Below are 21,406 nucleotides of genomic sequence, written 5' to 3' on the forward strand. Positions count from 1 at the left end.
ACACACACACACACACAGCCACCATACATACCCCACACCGCACCACAGAGTCTATATACACAAGAGTAAGTTTTTATTTTTGAGTTATTATGCAATCACCTCTACGTACACTATGCAAACACAAATCATGACAAAAATATTTTTGTAATGAAATATGCTATAGTAGGCGTTTGAATTTTAATGTGTGGTTTGTTTTTTCTCTGGCAACCCTCCCCTCCTAAAAGGAATATTTCCAGAGGGCAAGGAGAGGGACTTCGATGGCAACAGGCAGGTGTTAGGGGCAGGACTTCCAGTTCAAAAATGGTGACTGGGGCGGGGCAACTGCCAAGGGGCGGGGCTACTCAGGTGGCCTGACAGCTCAAAACTTGTTAAGCAGCCCTCCAGCTAAAAAAGTTGCCTGCTCCTGTCCTAGTGGTTTATACATTTTCCCTAAAGATGTCACCTCGGCCATGGCCCCTCTGGGTTTTCAATCCATAACCCATAGCAAAACAAGGAACAGAGGCTTAGTAATAGAGTTTAACCAGTCTCCTTTCTCTTTAAAGGTGCGTGCGCACACATACATGAGTTATGAGCCTTGGGGAGGGAAGAAGAGTCAAATGGATGGCCCAGGGAGTCAGTCTTGCAGAAGGGGATGTGCAGTATTTCAGCCAGGGCTAAAGCTCTATTGCCTCCTTTCTTTCTTGGTCATCTGCTTCTCTGAAGCAGATCCCCTTTAAAAACACAAATCTCTTTTGGCCACAAAGCCAGGCTGAACAGCTGCCATGCTGTGAGCCATGCCAACATCCCTGCGTAGGCAAAGCCATTGTTCCGTGGATTTTGGCCAGCTGCGGAGATGAAATCAAGGGTGGACAATTGCTCTGTGATGCCTTTTCCACATATCACAATATGCAATAAGCATGTCTCTCAGGCTGGGTGACAGCTTTGTGCAACCCATGTGTTCAACACAGAGGACGCAGCCTGATGCATCACAACCCTACTCGTGCATCCAGGGTTTTGAACCTGTCTTTCCACAGTGTTTAACTCCTACAAATACAATTCTGAATTAAAGTTCTTAGAAGGTGGATACGTATTTAGCACCTTGCATGTGAAATGGAGAGGCAGCAACCTTAAATTTGTTTTCTACACTGCAGTTCTTGTCATGGAAGTGGCTGGGTTTTCAAAAGCCAGGATCTGACATTGCCCCCTCGGTCAGCATTTCTGCTCCTCCACCGTTGCACTGCTTGCCACTTGGATACAAGCCTTCCTCCCCCAAACAGAATATAAGTTAGATGTTCCCAAAAAATGGAAGAGATTTAAAGAGTAGAAGAGTAGCTGGAAAAACAAAGGAATACAAGAAACAAAACACAGTGGTGAAAGTAGCAGAGGGGAGTCAAAATAAATTTGCACTGCCTGCTTACCAGGCTTCCTACTCAAATATATTCCTTGACCATTAACGTCTGCTTCTCTCCGAGAGACATGAGGGCATTTTGGTAGGAGTTCCCTAGTATCAGAAACTTCTAGTTCCAAGAAGAATCTCAGGCACTTTTTAGAGAAAAATTTCAAAGGGAGCAAAACCAAAGAAAGTCTTTGCCCCACTCCAAACCAGAGATACCTGAAGTCCTGTTATTTGTATGCTCAGAAAACTTTTCAACAGTTAGCACAGAGACTTTGCATATCAAGCATAGTATACCATAACAGCAAAGTAACAGTAACAGCCCGTTGCAGCCACAAAAATAAAAAACAACTTGCTAAAAGTACTGTTACCAGAGCCAAGCATAAGAGTTCAGAGCCTGCTTACAATACAGAGTCAATGGATGGTTTCTGTTCACTGTACCATGCAAATGCACTGAGGACTCCACAGAGCCAATCCAACATAATGCACAACACCATTATAAAATGTTTGCATCAATAAGTAATGGGCTACTGGAAATATTTTCATGTCTCCATAGAGCCAGGGAGAAACAGGGTGCTGAAACCCCTAGTCATTTGTACCAAGCATGAGCACCCTGTACGGAAGTAGATTTGAGATGTCTTTCCCACAAATGCACAGGGGGGTTTTGGGGGGGGGTTTTTTGCTGACACCATTTTGATTTAAAGAGCGGAAAAGATCGTGGAATATGTAGCGAGCGCCAGTTAAGAAGCACCACCCGATAGGGGAACCAAAAACCCTAGGAAAGCCATCCACTAGACATCCAAATGGTTATTTGCTACTCTTGCAATAAAGGCTCACCACTCTTCAATTAACATCCCTGCCAGCCTGCAGGAAGCTATCAAGCTGGGTGTAAATTATAAGCAATGTTGCCTTAATAACTTCCGGTTTCTGCTACACTAGGTGGTGCCCAAAAGCTGTTATGCCCAATCTCACTAAATCTGCAGCTTGAACAGAGCATTGTCAAGATATTTATCCAACACTGCTACATTTTCCATTGATCTTATTGCTTTTCTAATCCTCTGAACACTCTAAATTGAAGCCAGTTTCCTTCCTGAAACACCACTTTGTTTGGCATGCCTGTTGCTTTCAGTACCAGCAAGAAGGCGAATTAAAAGAGTAAGTGGGGAAAAAAATGTCACAGAAGTTAGTTTTTACAAAAGAAATAAAAAACCAGCCTGGCCATATTCTGGGCCTACCAGTTATAAAGCTCGGTTTATCACTTAATTACAGGGACAGTTCCCTCAAGGGAATAGATGTCATACGGGCAGTAGGCCCATTATAGGACAAGTCTAATGCAGGGGTAGGCAACCCCTGGCACCAGGGCCAGAGCGTGGCATGTAAAGCCATTTTGCCTGGTGCACACACTTTGGCGCAAAATGGCTAAAAAAAAGGGCCAAAGCTGCACTTCCACAACAAGAATCAGGCCCCTCGTGGCTCCCCCACCATCTGCCCCTGGCATGCGGCACTTTGCCCAAAAACATTGCCGACCCCTGGTCTAACGAAATGTTGTTGTTCTACTGGAGCAGCAATGCACTTGGGGATGAAGCAGCGCGTGCGATACAAACGACAAAGCTTTTCACATGCCATCAGCTGTAAAAGATATCCAGAAAAAGCTCTAGGAGACTATTAACGGGCTGCTTTTCCCAGGGCTTTGTCAAAGCCCAGCCTTTAGAAGCAAGACAGACTTTGTTAGTTTTGATTACTGCTTCCGGAGAAAAGTAGTGAAGCAGTTCATCTGCTGTTTCAAATTCAGTCGGCAAGTTTTCCCCATGCCTCGTAACATCCGTTGAGGCGAGTCCGTATGGCTGAAAACCCTTCCTCACCTCAGAGGCGCACAGTGTGCATAAAGCAAGGGCATGCAGCAGAGCTGGCTGCCTGTTTGATACCAAGGGACAGGACTGAAGACTTCCAAGCAGACTTGAGGCAACTATGGTGCCAAGCATGCACTGGATGTGTCGCTACATGCAGCAACTCTTCTGGGGCTTGGCCAAGCCTTGCAGATCATTTACCCACTTGGGCTGCCCAGCAGTAAATGGTAGAGAAGCCAGGACCACTCCTGATGCCAAACAGAGAGAGGACGGCTTGCAACAGCAATGGCCCTGGTTCATGACCGAGTCCTATGCAGTACAGGAGGGTGCCAGGGATCCTTAGGGACAAAAAGGATCTTCTCCCCTGCAGAAGAGAGGAAGAGGATGTGAGAGTTGCAGGGTCTGCAAGACTGAGATAGACGCCAGGAAAGAACAATGCCAAATGTGAGAAGCAGCAAGAGTGAAATGGATGCCTCCCCTCCCCCTTTAGGGAGAGAATGAGACTTTTTCCCCCTACCCCTTAGTATAGTTTCCATACACTTAGCAGCATGCACACGGAAGAACACATTATTAGTCTGAAACCAGCTACAAAATATGAGAAATATACCATAATAAAACACCGTCTGGGATGCTGACACATTTGCCCTCTTATTTATAGTATTTAGCTTCACAATTTTTCCCCTCTAGTCCTCGGCCAGATGTTAACTGAAACTCGTTAAGTAATAGGCCACTTCACCCCTGATGAGACAGAGTTTCTAATAAGGGACTTCCCAAGAAAATAACGCTCACCCTTTCTGAGTAATAATTATTCACGCACGTTATAAATAAATATGAATCATAGTCCCTTCAATAGACTCAAATATTGTGCAGCATCAGTCAGAAATGTATTGAGCCAAGCAGTATGTTCTAACTCTTCCTTAGTGGCGGTTTTCTAATATGTTCCCTTGACACACCTGCTCCTATTTATCATACAGATTTCTTTCTGCGAATTATTTCCCAGAGATGCAGCAGCTAAGCAGAGTGTGGAAGAGCTGTAATTTGGGTCATGGAGGGTTCTACCGCATTACATTTTGCTTCTCACTTTAGACCTTGACAAACGCATCTTGTGAAAGTAAAAACTGTGTTTAAGTTTGTCATATGTACAAAAGAGAGAAAAAAAAAAAAAGGTAAAATGTTTGAGATTTCAGTCATTTTGTAGTAAGGTCGGGGGAGAAGAAGAAAAAAAACAGTAGAAAAGTTTAAGATAAAGAAATAAGACTTAAAAAATAATGACTGCCTCAACTGAGACTGACCAAGGCCATTTGATTATCAGTCAGCATGCTGCTACCCACCCTGATGAACACATTTTATTAGCACATTCCTGCCTTACCATAAGGTTAATCTCACTACATGGAAATGATATTAATTTATGCATGCCTATCACACAAAACCACCAATTTATTTCCCTTTTTGATATGTTAGAGCAATGGTTAAGGAAGTAGTAGGTGTAATTAGTAAGTGGCTTCTTCACCACTACCACCAATTTATATTATGATAGCACACAGGAGTACTCATGATGGTGCACAATTGCCCCACCCTATGCTAGGCACTGTACTAAGGGCAAACAGGGACCTAGGTTGTGCCCCAAAGGAACAACAAAAGGAAGTGCATAGGGAAACAACAGAGGACGGCAGCAGTCTCTGCACTCCAGCCGCTCAAACACTATCACATGAGTACACACCTGCTTTTTGGGGGTGGCTGGTTTCATTTTTGTAAATGCAGCAAATCAACTAGGCTGCAATTGGCACTGCTTCTCTTCCTTTTGTCAAGGCAGTTTCATGAATAGGATTAGGTATTTAGAAATACCAGATTACAGCCCTTCATGCTGAAGCCGATGGTAAAAAAATTTATTATCCCAACCCAAACCTGGAAGACAGAAGTTCAGTGGCCAGTGAGTAGGTAACTTTCCTACCCCTCCTCCCCTGCAAGAGTGTATGGCATTCATCTGGTGCTTTCAGTGAAAGTGTTGGCAAGTATAGGACAAATTGTGTTATGTAGCATCAAGCTCTTCCTCAGGACTTCCCCTCAAGGCCATCTGTAGTTAAAAGTTGACCTTAGCTAGTGTTTCCGCAAGGAATGAGTAATGCTGTAAAACCACTTGTGGACCCCTGGGGGGTCCACAAAAGATAGCTAAGATCAGTCAAAAGTATATGATTACCCACACTTACAATTCAAAAGGGGTCCAACACCTCCATTTGAAATCTCCAAAGGGGTCCACATCTTCATTTGAAATTTCTTAGAGGTTCACAAACAAAAAGGTTGAAAACCACTGCTGTAAAATATCTTTAAAATAGAGACCATTTTCAGGGATGGACACTGAAATTCTTGAAAGAAAGAAAAATGAGTGTGATGTGGAAGGGAATGAAGACAGAGATAACCATAGGCAAGGAAAAACAAACCATTTCAGCCCAGAGCAAATTATGTCAGCGGAAGAAACCAGGCAATAGAGAAATGGTAAGCAGAAGTAGCCTGGCTGCCTAGACAAAATAATAAGTTGATAAATCTAGTGGAGAGTCTCAGTTCCCAACGAGCCAGGCTAAACACCGGACCCAAAAGGAGTGCGAAAGGAAGGACAAAGAGGCAGAAAAAGCTCTGCATCTCCCAGCCATCAATCGCAGAGGAAGTCAGTTTTTCTCCTGGTGTATGTTAAAAGGAGCATCCAAGTTAGAGCAGCCTACAAGGACCCCAAGAAGTCTCTTCCACCTGCTCTGGATTGCTGGTAAGCAAACTGCTAGCCTCAAATCTCCTCCAGCAGCAGGGACAGCCAGGAGCAAGCAGAAGAACTGGCTCTGCTGGAGGGTTTCCAGCAGGGAGATCCCTGGACACCCCGTTCTTTTGCACCACTGTGGCAGCACAAAAAAAAGTCAGCACAGCTGCTGAACATCTGGCCCCAGAGCACCTAACTAATGCACTAGCGATTCACCCACTTCTCAGGAGGCTCCCAACAAGACCACTACATTCTTAAGCAGGTGCTGCAAGGGGAACTTGTCTTGGCCAAGCACAGCTTAATAGCTTTGGATAAAAGGACTGGATTTGCCACACAAAAAAAGCAATGAGGGGGACCCAAATTCCTCTCCTTGGCTTCTTTCCAAAAGGCAGGTTATGGTATTGAAAAGTGGGAAGGAGGAAGGTATAGCCGAAGGACTGAGGATGAGAGGCTGCTAAAGGAAAAGAAGAACAAAATGCAGGGCAAGGAAAGGACAGGCAGCATGGTGAAACCAGGGGAAGGTAGAGATCTGCAGAAAGAAAGGGTGAACAGGCAATGGTCAGAAGGAAGCTGAGGCAGAAGTTCTCAATTTCGCCAGCCAGAAAAGAGCATGGGCTCATGCCTGGCTTTTAAAAGAGGAGAAGAAACAAAAGATCACCTCCTCACACCTCTGTTAACACACTCTCTGGCGAGGGACTAGAGGGGCAACCCTGAGAAAGTGGGACATTTAAGAGGAGAGAAAAATGAACAGGGCATCTTGATGGAAGGCTGCAAAAGGAAATTAGGGAACAACTCTCCTTCATATCACTTCCCAACCACTTCCTCTTTGTCCCTGGACAGCCTGGTTATTTCCCTAATCACGGTGTCTGCAAAACCAAGCCTTCTCATTCCCCCTCCTGCCCCCCCCCATACACACACGTGCTCATCAGTGGGAAGACAAGGAAGAGTGCTAAGCATGGACACTAAGTGAGCACCTAACTAATGCACACTGTATGCAACCAGTTCAGTCTCCAAAGCATTTTACCCACAAATTATAGCAGAATAGATTTCCCCCCTTCCCACACCAAGCCATTTAAAAGCACAGCAGCAGGCATCCTGTGCACCCCTCCACAGCTTGATTTCATGGATACGATATCTGGCATGAATGAGCTTTTAGCTCGTTTGTGACGTACCAAAAAAGAAAGAGCAAGAGGAATGTATGACTCACCAGCTAATCACTTATCTGCAACTGTTCCTCATAAATTATTAAATAGGTCTCATGTTTCAGAAATATAAAAAAAAAAATGTGAACATTTCCAACAATTATCTCGGGCTAGCAGCACGCAGGCCAAAGATCGCTATCAGGATAGGTCACCGCAGCTACTTGATGCGACGGGGCAGATCAACAGAACTTTCTCCTGGAGATGGAAAATATCGAGTTACCCTGAGAGCTGGCTGCTAGCCAGGAATTACAGTTATAAAAAGATAAGCTGACCACACACAATGCATGTATTGATGAAGGTATTGTTTCTGTGCTCTCCATATTTAGAACCCATATGCTATGCCAGCGGGTGCATTCAATAGGCAGGCTTAAGAAACATGAAATTATTTTTTGATGTATTTTTTGTGAAGCCTTCTCGTAGATTTCCAGGAACAGGTGCTGGGCCCCCCCGTCCTACCGTCAGTGATATTTGATACAAGACTGCACCTATATTACAGCTCAACAAATAACTAATAGGTTTCCCCTGTGTAAACTCACCGATTAAAAGGAAGGGACAACAACACAGGAAGTTCCCAGTGTTTCCTCAACCAGCCTGTGCTCTAGTACTCATTAAAGGGGGAAAAACATACAACATTAGGGACAAAGTCTGCTCTGGTTTGTTGTGATCAACTCTAGAGAAGATTGGGGGGGGGTGGAAAAGAGTGATGAAAGTGTTATCTTTCAGATGAAATCTGATAACACATTATGTCACGTAATATAGTGGGACCAAAAACAAACCCAAAACAAACCCACTTTTAAATCTGAAAAGCCAACACCGAACCATAGTCAGAAAATGTGAGAGAAGGCACAATCCTAGATGCCGCTAATGAGACTGCTCTTTTGACTTTAGCAAGACAAGAAACATTTGAGGTCTTTGTAAGTGTGATGTTCTCTTGCTATTCACATTCAATCAGTTGTCAAGCGCGCACTATCAACATCTCGTGTAGATAAGCACAGCTGTGCTCCTGGATGCAAGAAGGAAATGAGGATAGCTAGATTAGAAACATAGGCATTGCCACAACAGATCAGACCTCCTGCACCTAATACCATATATTTCAAGGTAGAGGGGCAGGCAGGAGCAATTCTAGGATAACCTACTAACCAAAAGAGGCTTCTCTCCATCACCATATCATTTAGGGGTCAGTTTGGGACCTGAGGCACAAGGATATGGCCTTTCACCTTCATGGGATTTCTTTCTGGGTAGTTTCTCATGCAACAAGATCACCTCCCCTTTAGCTCTTCTCTACACAAGCTATAAAAAAATAAAAATAACACTGCAATCACATGCTACACATTCCAACAGGACCTTTGGGGGCATTTAGAAGATTATTTTTTCCTTCATTTTAATTGCAGTCTAAACAATGCTCTTCAATTACAAGCAAGGCGCGTGCTTTGCTTCCTTTTGCTACCTCAATAAAACAGTGTTTGTCAGATTCCTAAAGTGCATTGATTTGTTACTGAGCATTTGTACAGAAGGCTATTCATGACTTGCCCGAGGCACCACACACACACGTGCAAAGACAGGGCTCAGCCCAACAAACTCGCAGTTGGCGTTCCTGCCGTACTAGGGAACCCTTTCTTTGCAAGCTCCCTGCAGGAAAACGCTGTTCATCTACCAGTTTAAACCAAACCTCAGTCTACATCACAGGCCTCTAGAAGCAGGTGGACAAGTTGGCCTAGAACGAATCTCAGAATTGAGAATCTAACAAAAATATGGCAGGATGCTGAAGTCATTTGTTCAGAGATAGCTTGGACATGAAGACCGAGACCAGAGGCAGAAAGGGTTAACTAGTGCTCTTCTTGCACTTGACCACTTATCCCCAGGGCCAAAGTGTCCCCTCTTGCATAAAGCAGCACAGAAAGAACCAAAAAAAAAAAAAATGCAATGTACAGAATGAAGGAAATCCAGAACACAGGGGTTTGTTTGCCAGGTCAACTACCCAGTAGCCAGAGAAGTGAAAAAAGCACAGCAGCTGCAGTGGGTGGGAAAATCTGAAATGCTCAGATATTATGTAGGGCCTGTCTGGCTGACTGCTCAGCATAAAAGCTACCAGCAGCCTGGGCACTTCACCCAGTTTTAGCACTCACACAATCCATCCTGTTGCCGGGGTATTTCTTAAACCTATGGAAACAAGTAGCATCATGCTCTGCAGGATGCAAAGCAGCTTTTGCAACAAGGACCAGAGCACATTTCGCCTTGGAGGCCCTCCTGACCTTTACCTGAGGGCTGGTTACACAACAGCCAGCAACCTTCCTACTGTACATACAGACCCAAACGATCCCTCTTGACAGCTACATACCAGGAGTAGATCATCCTCGGAAGAAAAGCCCGGTTCCTAACTGAAAGCAGGAGATTTGGACCTTGTTGCAAGTACTACAGCTGATAATGGGATGCACCCGAGGCAGGGAGGTTTGGCAGTACCCTTTTATGGGGACTGACAGAGCGAGCAAACGAGAAAGCTACACCTGGGCTGCCGCTCTTTGCTCAGACACCAACTGACCTAGCAAAACGCGGTGTAGAGGACGAAATTAGCTGGGGAGCAAACACAGGGCTGGCTGCATGCAAACCAGGGGATGGATCCAGCAGTGATGTGAAGTTGCCTTAAAAATTAAGATCCCCCTCGCTGGTTCTCACCCTTCTTTCCCTTTTCCAATGAGCCTCTCCTTCACGCCCCCACGAACCTCCTTGCTTTGTTCAGTACGAGACTATAACAAAGGTTCAATTTTTGTAAAGGTATTTAGGTACTCCCAATTTTTGTAAAGGTATTTAGGTACTCCCACTGAAGTTAGTGGGAATTAGACAAGATCACGTAAAATGTGACCTTTTTAGCACACTGCTTGTATTTTATCCATCTCTATGCCTTAGTAATGGACTAATAGTTCTCCGTGCCCTGCCATCATTCCTTCCTCGGGCAAAATCTCCTCTTGTTACCATGAACAGGTGTTTTGCTCAAGCAGATACTTTAAGCACTTACCCGTTTACCAGCAACAGCAGCTAGACAGCTCCCAGTAAATGGGTTTACACATGTTTATTGGGCTGATGGTCGCACTGCTGCCCCTTCCCGTGCAGTGACTCTGAGACATTCCTCTCGGTAAATGTATCTGTTGCTGTTTTGAAGTGTTTTGTAAGAACGTGTTTGGTCTCGCTCACGTGAACGTGGAGCAATAGGACAGCTCACTTAAACTCAACTTGATTATTGCAAACAAGTTCTGGAGCTACAGATTTCTCTGCCTCACCACTCATCAAGCCAGATAACAACTGAGGAGCAGACTCCTATCTTACCCTTGGCTACAAGGTTCCTGCTAAAACGTTAACTGTTTCCCCACCAAAGAGCATAATTTTGTATTACCCCCAGTGGCTGGACTATAAGCGGATGGTCTGTTGTTCTCCTTCTCGCCAGTGAGTGTTGCTGTTTACCACTGGAATAGCTAAAAATGAAGAAGCACAAATAAAGAGAGATTCCTGTTAAGTTGCATTATTCTGATGCACATCAGGAGTTCTCTCTATCGCAGAAAAACCATTGGGCTTAGATTCACAGTTCTTCAAAATTAAAAAAAAAAAAAAAAAGGATGTCTTCTGATAAATGTCTTGAAACAGAAGAGCTGGAGATTATTTTCTGTAAAGACAAAATGAAGATACGCATGATCTTTTGCAGTGCAGATAAGCAGATGGCAAAAGCTTGGCAAGAAAGTTTGCGGGGGGGCAGGGGGGAGATAACTGCACTCACTATTCTTAGCAACAGAGCATAGTATTTGCTATGTTAAGTCCCTTGGCACTACAGAGAAAATGTGCCTAGTCAATGTGTACTTCAATATTGTGAAAAATGATATTATTAGGACTGATGAAGTTTTGCATTAAAAAGCATTTCTTTCAAGACTTGGACTGATTTTTTTTTGGGGGGGGGCGGTATTGTTTTATACTATGACAACACAGTGAGAAAGACGACTACTAGACTAAGGGAAGAAAGAGTCTAAAATACAGAAGTGGGAGTTAGATTCAAAAGGCTCTTTTACTTTCTGAATCACTAAGTCACTGAGACCACAATTCATGCTTGCACTGCTGTTTATTGAAGCACTTAAGTTTATGCTTAACTTTAGGCATGAAATTAGGTCCCACTAGGCATGTCTACACATCGCTGTACAGCAATGTTGTTACTGCACTGTGTTTTAGTAACTTCGGGATGTACTAAAAACACCCATACTGCGCCACACACAAAAATGTCCCTGCTACATCGCCACAGCAGTATGCTATAAGCAGGGAGCACGCTGCTGCTACAGTGACATAGCTAGCAATCACGTGTAGACCCCCACGATCGCTACAGCGCCATAGCGTGCCATACAGTGACATGCAGATGCGCCCACTGGCATTTCAACCTGGGAATACAATTAAGTTTGTGCTCAAGCGATTTACAAAATTGGGACCAAAATTGCCTTGGACAAGATGCAGGGCCTCTTAATGGCTCCACTCCCCTGTCTGTAAACAGACATGAGACTACGTTACACAGTTAACCTGAGACTAGCAAAAGCACTTGGCGATCTGCAGAAGAAAAAGTAGGGAGCAGGACCTGGTTGGATTCAAGGGTGTTGCGGTATATCAATCAGGAAGCTTTGTCATAAATTTTACAAGGTACAACTGGACAAAAGTGGCTGCCTCCACTCAGCTATTCAAGATGGAAAATTTTACATTTTTTTCCTCTGTTAAATATGATGTATTCTTTAATTCCCACACTTTCAGCTGTCAGAGCAAAAATTTAAGGCAGAAAGCAGTTTTTCCAAGGAAAGAAAAAGGGGAAAGCTCATTAAATACCTTTTCCTACAGTCAGCTATCTTTCCAAACACTGCATTTCTTTTTGCTCCATGACACCATCTGATCCAGGGGGCTGTGCAGACCCATGTCACATTGCCAGGGGCACATGGTATAGGCTGGATTAGACTGCTGCATCACACCACTCTTCCACCGGCAGAGGTCTGCCTGTCTGGGGACCCGTTGTGCTGGATACCAATCCCGACTGGGACCTTTGGGTGCTGCCATAATGCAAGTATTTACCGGTGCTATGTAATACCTTTCCACAGGCTGAGAATGCTGCCTGTAGTATGCACACAACTGTGGGCAAAATGCACTAAAATCCTACTGAACCTGATGGCAATGAAATATTTCACCACCTAATGACCATTACAAAATTAATTGGTCACAATCTAGGTCCTAGTGTTAAAGTCAGAAAGCCACCAGGGCACTCAACATTAATTGGGACATATAGTGACAGCCAAAGCAGCAGAGGGGTCAAGGACTGAACAGACACAAAGGATAATTTACTCTCTGGCCCCAGAAGGACACTGCTACTGCCCATTGCTCTCTGAATAAAGGGAGGGCTTTACTCTTTTAGGTCAGCCAACCCAGCACCTTTTGTACTCATTAATGATGGTTTTAAATACCATGCCACCATACTATCATTAAACAAAGCAAAGAGCAGCTTTGAAGGAAAGGCCGAGGGGCCGACTTTTTTGTTCTGGGCTTTTTGGCACATGTCACAGCATCTGTTTAGAAGTGTAATGCTCCCCATAATCAATACAGAGGTCTGTTTGCAAGCTGGTGGCACTGAGGTGGTCCTACGTTAGTCCATGCAAAGAGTATTTTCCCTACTAACCCATCTGCATGGCAACCATCAGAAATACCCTTCAGTAACCTGCATGTGTCAGCAAGCTTTGTTGCAGCCCCAAGTGTTTGGTACAACAGTTATTTCACAAGCCTCTGGTGGGACCGTAAATTCTGGCAACGTCAAATACATTTCCTTTCATTACAAAACCAGCTTGGGAGCCATCACAAATCTTTCCCATTTGAAACTTAACACTTCTAAATTTAGAGTATTACTTGGATTACAGATTTATTTTTTTTTCTTCCTGACACTGCAGAAATGAAGAAGAAAAAAAAAAGTGGGAACATTACTACAAGCTATTGGGCAGCTGCTCAAATGATGGAAAAGGTTATGTTCTTGGAGTATGCGAAGTTAGCACAGGACTGAGATTCCCAGAAAAACAGTGACAGAAGTAGTAAATACAAAGTAGGTCTGTACTTGGAAGAATACCGAAAGAACCAGAAGAGTATTTATGTACACATTCGACATGCATCTGGGCTCCGTTTCAAAGACGCGCAATATCATGGTGGCCGTGAAGCTGCAAAATGGGGTTTGCAAAGAAATGCTCCATTTATTTCTTAACTGTCCTCTCGTTTAACCCAGCCATAAAGTTCAATATAAGCATTAGCAAAAGCTAAAGAGAAGGGCACGTTCTAGCAGTCTGGGCCCAGAACCAGTGTTCAAACTGCAGAACTGACACTAATTCCCTCCGGTGGTATCAACCAAGTCACTTATATCCCTTGCCTTATCCCCACCCTCTGCAGAACAGGTACGATGCCACGTCCCAAACAGGCATGACGAGATAATCTGAGAAACGTTTCTTCCTGAAGACCAAAGGCATTTTGTAAATGCCATACATTAGTATATGGGTCAAAACCACGGTCTGCAAAAATATGGCTGGGTGAACCAAACAGATATATAAAATAGAGCCACACAGATCACTTAAAATGACCATCTTATGTATTTCCTAGTAACAAACATCCTAGTGCATGAAAAGTGAATGGCATTTCAATGAATGCCAAACCAAAGCAAATAGTCAAGACCGGGAAGGTAACAACTGATCTAAAAACTAAAGCAAGACTCCACGTAGTCTTTCCTAGGGTCTCAAAACACAGCTATACTTCTTTGAATGATTTCTACCTGCTCATGCCACTTTCTTCCCCATCTGCTCTGTTCTAGATAGCTCATCTATTCAATCAGAGGAATTTCACAGGGTTTTTGCTTTCCTAACTACAACCTGCTTTCCAGCTAGAACGAGTATCAAGGACCATGCAAACAACCCAATACAAATAAACAGGGGGGAGGGCGGCATATCAATTCCCAAATCCTCAGATAAACTTTTGCCGGCAGGCTTCCAACAGTTTCCTAAATTGATGGCAGGAGAACAGAATGTAAAGCAGGTTGGCATGCCGCTGCCAACACATGGCGCATTTGCTATGATTCATTAGCCCAGCCTCCAGGCGGTTTTCACAGCTTTGAAGGAAGCACAAAAAGAAAGGACTAGAAATGCCAAATCTGCTATGACTTACTTTTTATCAGGCATTATTGGCATTGTGCAACCGCCCAACCGCACCTTTTACTGAGGGGATCCTTCTTCCAAGACTCTGTACAACCACAAAAGTAAGTCTTCACCCCAAGGAGCTTTGTGTGTGTACACACATGTGGATGTGCAGAAGCGCAATGCTCGGGGAAACAGCCACCCTTCCAGAGAGATCGGCAACCAAGTGGTCACCAGCTAATTGCTGCTTTTGTTACGTTTCATCATTTCTGTCCAATCCCATCCTAATCCTCTTTTTAAATTTGATACAGCCTTTATCCTCTCCATAATTTTGTTGGATAACAAATCCACTTCTCTAATTTTGCTTCCGATCAGTGTTGTCCCTTTCTGTTAGCTCCCCTCACCCTCCCTCCAAAGAGTGGGGTTTCTCTCTTTGAAAATCCAATGCAACAGATATGGGAAGTCATGTAGCGCAACACAGGTATTTCCTGTACTGGAGAGTCCCTGATGAGATATGTAACCCCTGCTTGCCATGTATTTTCCCATTAGGTAAGAAGAAATGGAGGAGAGTTCATAAAACTATGTCTTAGTGATCCATGGGTGTGAGCACTGAGATATTTTGTTATGCTGTACACATCTTCTATTCTAGGCACGCTTCCTGGACCTAATCCTGAGAGCTGCTGAACACTGTATATTTCAACCCTCAGCGACTTCATCCAAAATCATGTCCCCTAAAAATTGGTACTATATGAAAAATGGGACTATGTTGTAGGCAGGTATTTGGAGAGGAGAGGGCCAATATATAAAAACTGAGCCCTTCACATACAGACTGCTTCTATCTTCACTACGTATCTACTTGCTCCACTTACTGCAAGAGGATGGACGGGGAAAAACCAAGCTAATATCTGGCACACAAACAAAACCAAACAAAAACGAAAGAAAGAGGAAGAGTATCAATGCACAGAGAATAAATCTTAATCTTCCCACCAAAGGAACAGTATCCTTCTTTCAACCGCAAAATCCTCAAGTCACGTGCACTGTTAACCCGTGCAAACAACTGGATTGTATTGATGCCCCCTTGTAGTCTCTGTGGACTCTGGAAGACGCAGTGTGGCAACACTAGGCAGTTGTGTTTAGACTTTGAGAGCTGGGGGGACAGAGATCTCCAGGGCACTGGCTATGGTCAGCAGCCTCCATAAAGATTTGTTTTTATTTCCATTACAAAGGAGGTTTGTCTCATCCCTACCAAGGAGGACACTACTCCCTTGTCATGCTGCATCTTAATTTAGGCCCTAGTCCTTACTAAGATCTGCTGGCCTGGATATCTGTGCTTCCATACAATGCTTGCCAGTGACACGGGATCAGGATCCAAAACTGCATGCTCCCGAGGCCGGTGATGAAATGCTGATCTTGTTCGAGTCAACAAGAGCTTTGCCATTGGCTTCAGAGCCAGAACTTCACCAATGGCTTTTGTGGTGGTCAGCAAAACACTGAGCGGCTCTCTGCGCATGGAATTACTGTTTCCAATACAAAACACAGGACTCTACACACAAGGCAGAAATGAAGAAAAGGTGCTGAAGCACTTGCCATTGGAAACCAGGCGATGCTGTGTGAATGTGCAAACACAAGAGGATGAGGCACAGTGTGGGGCTGCCTGCAGAGAGACCAATGCTGGAAGAGGTTAGGCAAGAAAAGGGGTGAAGGAATGGGGAAGTGCTCGACTTCAATGGACTATTAGATCCCTATTAGCTCCCTTTCTCTGGCCTGGCCAAGGGCTCTTTTGTCCTGCTTGTACCCTTCCAGGACTGCTCTCCAAGTGTTCACTTCAACCACCATCGCCCTCCTTCCTCAGCTCAAACACAGGATGCTTGTAGTCCACAGCCCTTCTCAGCCTCACCCCAACCACCAGTCCTCTCATTAGTACCAAGAAAAATCAGCTGACCCACCAGGATGCCAAGCTTCATCACTCACTTGTTTTGGGGCAGCTGCTTCCAAGTGTGGGAGAAAGCCCAGGCAGGCACATATGAAAATTTAACATCTCCAAAGCCATTGTATTGGCCTCCTTCAACTCCTTCCCCAAAACTCGCCCTTGCTGGGATTCCTCCAAAATGTTTGAGGGCAGCTGATAAGCCATGACTGCTGCCATCATGCTGACCAACATCATCTCATTTGTGTCCCCATGTGTTTCTCATGTCTTAGGTGCAGCAAGTAAACTCCCTCTGGGGAAGGGACTGCTGCTTTGTTCTGGGTCTGTGCAGCACCTGACACGATGGGGTTCAGCTCTGCCACCAGGGAACCTCCATGCTACGGTACCAAGACCAGGCAACAATCGTGTGCTGAACGAAAGCAGCACACGCTGGATTTTTATTGTTTGGCCCATGCAGACACATCGCTGGAAAACAATCTCCTGCTTCACAAGAATTTCCCTGCAGATGTGCCAAGCAGAAGGGAGGCTTCCTGAACCAGCTCAAGTCCAAATGACTTCATACTAAGCTCTCCGGCCCAAATGTAAAATGGCGGCAAATAAACAAGGTTTGGAATCAGATGAATTGTTCTATGAGACTATGGGTTGTGACATAATGCAATAGCTATTTTTGGCACGATTCTTGAAGAGCGTGAATAAGCAGCTTCTCCTAAATGATGTAGAGAACCTGCGAGTGGATAAGCGACTGCACAAGTGTTGCATGCCATCTTCTGAAAGCTGGGGACGCAGAAGCGAACTTTGTCAAAGTAGTTGAGAACGATGAGCAATGAGTACATGCACGTGGGATTTAACGCCGTTGACCTGTCGTCTACATTTTCAATCTGGTTTGGAAAATGGGAACGACAAATAAGAACATTTAGACGCTGCAGATGCTAGGGATCAACCAACAAACTGCAATCAGTATTTGCAACATAGGATGCTAGACTGCTAGATTGAAAAAAACAAACACAAAAAAACAACAAACTTGGAAAGCTATTGCTATGGAGCAAGCAGCTAGTTATAGACAACATCCCTAGCCTCGCTCTCTGACAGCCTATGTACTGCAGACTAATTAAATAAAGATGCCATAAATTAAAGTCATGGTGTTTGTCTATATCAGTGGTCCTCAACCTTTCCAGACCCAAAGCACCCCTTAGAAAATACCAGCTCTAAGCTTTCATTCATCTCTTGACTTGAGAAGAGTTGCTCTGTTATTTTTTCCACTGCAAAGACCATAACACCCTTGAAAGGATCTCATGGCACCCCGGGGTGGCTAGACTCAATTAAGCCATTAAATACAACTTCCTGGTGAAGGCATCTTCAAATGTAAACAGGACAGATGCAAGAGCTGTTAACTTTCCACCAGCCCGTTCTTTGTTTGTAAGGGACAAGTGAAATTCTCACCACCATACAGAGAATTAACATGAGATTCATACATAATTTAAATTCCACTTCAGCCTCATTTTAATGGAACAAGTACTGCATCAGCCTTGGGCTGTATAAAAGGTGAGCATCACCCTGTGTTACTACCCAGGACATAAAATATCTTTTCAGCTGCACAAAATACAGGCAACTTTTTCTAATACCAGTAAAATCAAATAGTCTGTCTCTGCACATGGATTGCTCTAGAGCTGGTGAGTGTGTCAGATCTGCAGTGAACTGACCTAACAGCCACTCCAACCCCTGTCCTCTGTAAAGTCTAGTGAAGCATACTCAACACCACCATAAGCAGGGCATTAGAATCAGAGGAGTTTGTGTCCCGTGCTGCAATGGGGTGGCCAATCTGCACCATGAGTGCCATTCTCAATGGGGCATGGAGCAGATCAGGGAGGAGACAGGAGGTACAGTAGTAGACAGGGCAGGGTAAAGCAAGATATCAGACAGGATGCACAGGGCAGAAAGCAGAGCAGCAGATCAGACAGAGAAGGGAGCAGAAAGGAAAACAGCAGATGGCACAGAGGAAGAGAACTGGAGTGGCACTCGGGGAGGGTGCGGGGCTAATACACAGCATGCCAGCCAAAAAGGTTGGGCCCCACTGAACTAGATCACGCTCATCTGAAAATGCCTTTGAGTCCCCGTTACCAGGCCTGTATTCTTTTGCGACTAGTCATTAGCACAGGAGTAAAGGACATCTGAACAATTCTGGAGTGACCTCCACAAGGTCAAAAGCCCCCTCCTATGCTCACAGTCACTTAAGGGCCCTTGGGCAGGGGACATGGCTGGGATCCTCTGTACAAAGGGGAAGCCCGGGTAAGAGGTAATCCACTCAAGAGGTCATCATCCCCCGCTGCAGCCTGGAGACAGGGCTCAGCCTACACAATACAGGCAGTGGAGAGGGCAATTTAAGGACAGAGCGAAATGAGGGAGCCAGAAGTGATCAGCACACGTTACGGAGCAGCTGTCACCTGCGAGGAGACTTCTTCTTCCTCCCCACACCCCCATACACACATCGTGAGGCTGACCTGAGCTGCAATATGGACGTGGCCCTAAATTAATAAACCCAGAGGCCTCAATGAAGGACGCGTGTCATGCCGACACAAAAATTGTGATTCCTTCGTCTCCAAGCCATCCTAAACCTTTTTCATCTGGTACGAATACCCCAGACCTTTCCAACACTCCGGGCCATCACCCCGATCCTCCACCCCATCCCAAGCTCTGTGATAACCATGCGTGTGCTATTGTGAGGGTACAGCCAGACAGAAATGATTATACTGGGAAGGTGGGAGGGGATGGGGAACTTACCGTGTTTCCAGCTGGTCTGCTGTCTCTGGTTTGTGCGTCTGTTCTGCGCCGCAGTAAGTGGAAGCTAAAGCGCAGTAACGTAATAGTCGTTTCATTCTGGTGTAAGCTGGCCCAATTTAGCTTCCCAAACTGCAGGACAGGAACAGCTACATGAAACAGTGACAATGGATCAGCTGACGTGGGCTCATGAGCATTAAAGCCCCTCCCGCCTTTTAAAGGGGTATAATTGTTTGGTGCCTGGGCAGCGGGTTACAATGAGAAGTCAGTTTGCTACAATGAAAATCTCGTCGGCATTACTAATTCCTATTCTAATTCAGAACATTCCTTCACCACGCAAAAGGAGAAATAAAACGATCCCTTTTCAAATGCTTTACATTCACTGCCGGGATCTAGCACAGTGCCCTGTTCATTGCTGTGCTGTCCTATTTCAATACCTTTCATTACTGAACATCTTGCACGTTTTAATTCTCATGACGTTAGTTCTGCTGCAATAAACTGGCACCTTATGAACTCTGGAAGAAAACAGAGGTTAATTACTACACCAGATTTCTCATGCAAGCAAAAAAAACTCTATCAAGAGCCTAAAGTAATGTTAAGGTGGGAATCTATAGGCTTGCAAGCTCAAGCCTCCCCCCGCCTTTCTTTGATTTTAAAAAAAACTGTCAATCAGCCACAAAAGGTGAGAGAAGATATCAGGGGCTTTGCAGCCCCTATCAGTCACCTGCACTTGGGGCTCAAGGAAATACCTTCTCTGGCCTGTCACAGCATTGATGACTGGAAAAGCACAATGGGAACATGCAGGGCATCTCCGAGGAACACAAGGCCCCAGAGATGCAATGCAGGCAGTCGGCAGGGGGGTGGGGATGTAGAGGCATTGCATGGTACCAATCATCCTCATTCCCAGAGATTCATGACTTCTTTTATTAATCTAATTGTATACAGATAGCAGCAGCAACTAACTTCAAAACTTGTGGCCACCCACCAATGCATAATATTACTAATAATTAGCACTTACATAGGTGTTGTTTGCAACTCCACAGTGCCTTACAACAAAGCCTCACAACACCCTGCAAATGGGTAGCCAACCCCCAGTTTCTGTGGTATCCAGTCATAGTTATCCTCCTGTTTAAAGGCAATATATGAAGACAGCGTCGCCCAATAGGACTTTCCCAGTGAAGCCACCACTACCCTCTATAAATACAAAGTGGAATGATCTTTTCCACGTTGCTTCCTAGGAGACTCCCAATAACAGCATTGCTGGCAGGCAAGTCCTCTGCAGAAGAGTACCATTTCAGAAAAGAAAAAGAAACAACATTAGCTTCCTGTTTGTTTCTCAGCAGCTGCTAGAAAATTGTCGGGAACACAATCTGTACCTGCGTGCAATGCTGACTTTCCATACCAGACATTTTGACAACACCGACAGACTAAGACCACCAAAATACATCTGAATTTGGCAGTAAAGAGAAATGCAAGCTGCACTACAGAATAGTAGGTGCAACCAGTTCTTCTGAAGTACACAGACTCAGGACTAAAAAAAATAAATGAAATAAAAAAGGTGGAGGTATGTACCTTCCAGGAGCATTTACTCAGAACTCAGTGTAAGCAACAATCATCAACTCCGGGACAGCCTGTGCTGAGCTTCTGGCACCTAGTTAGAGCTGGTTACTTTACTTCCAAGAGGTCCTGATGCCTCTAATAGCAGCTTAGAGAAGGAAAGGACCTTATCTGTTCAGGGCTGCTCTAGGAGCCCTGGAGTAAAAAAAGACAGCTCCTAGTCAGTCTCACCCATTTTACACTTAAGCAGTTGATGCAGTTAAAGGATAAGCCCATAGCCAATATTATAATATAAGCAGCAGCAACAAATTTGGGACTGCATAGCGTTAGGCAAATTACATACTTATCCAGCACGGACGTCTGCAGAGTGCACCAAAACACTTTCATATGAATCAGGCAAGACAGCACTTTGGCCTGCTGTCTCCCTGAAGTCTGCTTGGCAGTGATAAATGAGGAAGATCCCAGACATGTTTCCAGAAGTCCTCAACTCTGGCATCTTATTTCACCTAGGAAAATTGAAAGCCACCCCAGACATACCAAAGGAAGCTTCTTCATGCTGAACACTGTTCTCCTTTTGAACATATTTAATTCACTAGCCTTTTACGCACCTGAAAACTATGGCTTTGCTCTCAGCTGGAAGGAAACCACAATTAAGTACTTGTTTCAAGAAAGCACAGAGAAAAGCAGCTGCGCTGTAGCATGAAAACCTACATTCAGGTCACTAGGGTAATGGACTTTGCTTAACTCAGGGCAGCTGGCAAATATGCTCCTCATCCCCAAAGAAACTGTTGCCCATTTTACAAAAAGACAC

General features: G+C 44.7%; 1 protein-coding gene across 6 annotated transcripts in view; it reads right to left on the reverse strand.

Moving 5' to 3' along the window:
* The window catches only part of MITF (melanogenesis associated transcription factor), a 120,430-nt gene that overhangs the window by 90,908 nt on the left and 8,116 nt on the right, over positions 1 to 21,406 (reverse strand). For 2 of the 6 annotated variants that reach the window (XM_019536663.1, XM_019536658.1), the window contains exon 1: positions 19,042 to 19,167. The exons of 1 other annotated variant lie outside the window; for it this stretch is intronic. In XM_019536663.1, the coding sequence (XP_019392208.1) occupies positions 19,042 to 19,136 (95 nt within the window). In that variant the 5' untranslated portion in view covers positions 19,137 to 19,167. Of the gene's footprint in view, positions 1 to 9,505; positions 9,530 to 19,041; positions 19,169 to 21,406 lie in introns of those variants that run through there. 3 more of the 6 variants (XM_019536664.1, XM_019536657.1, XM_019536662.1) reach the window with 3 other exon arrangements.

Source organism: Crocodylus porosus, unplaced genomic scaffold (genome assembly GCF_001723895.1).
Source record: "Crocodylus porosus isolate Cpor-Errol unplaced genomic scaffold, CroPor_comp1, whole genome shotgun sequence".
Classification (NCBI taxonomy): Eukaryota; Metazoa; Chordata; order Crocodylia; family Crocodylidae; genus Crocodylus; species Crocodylus porosus.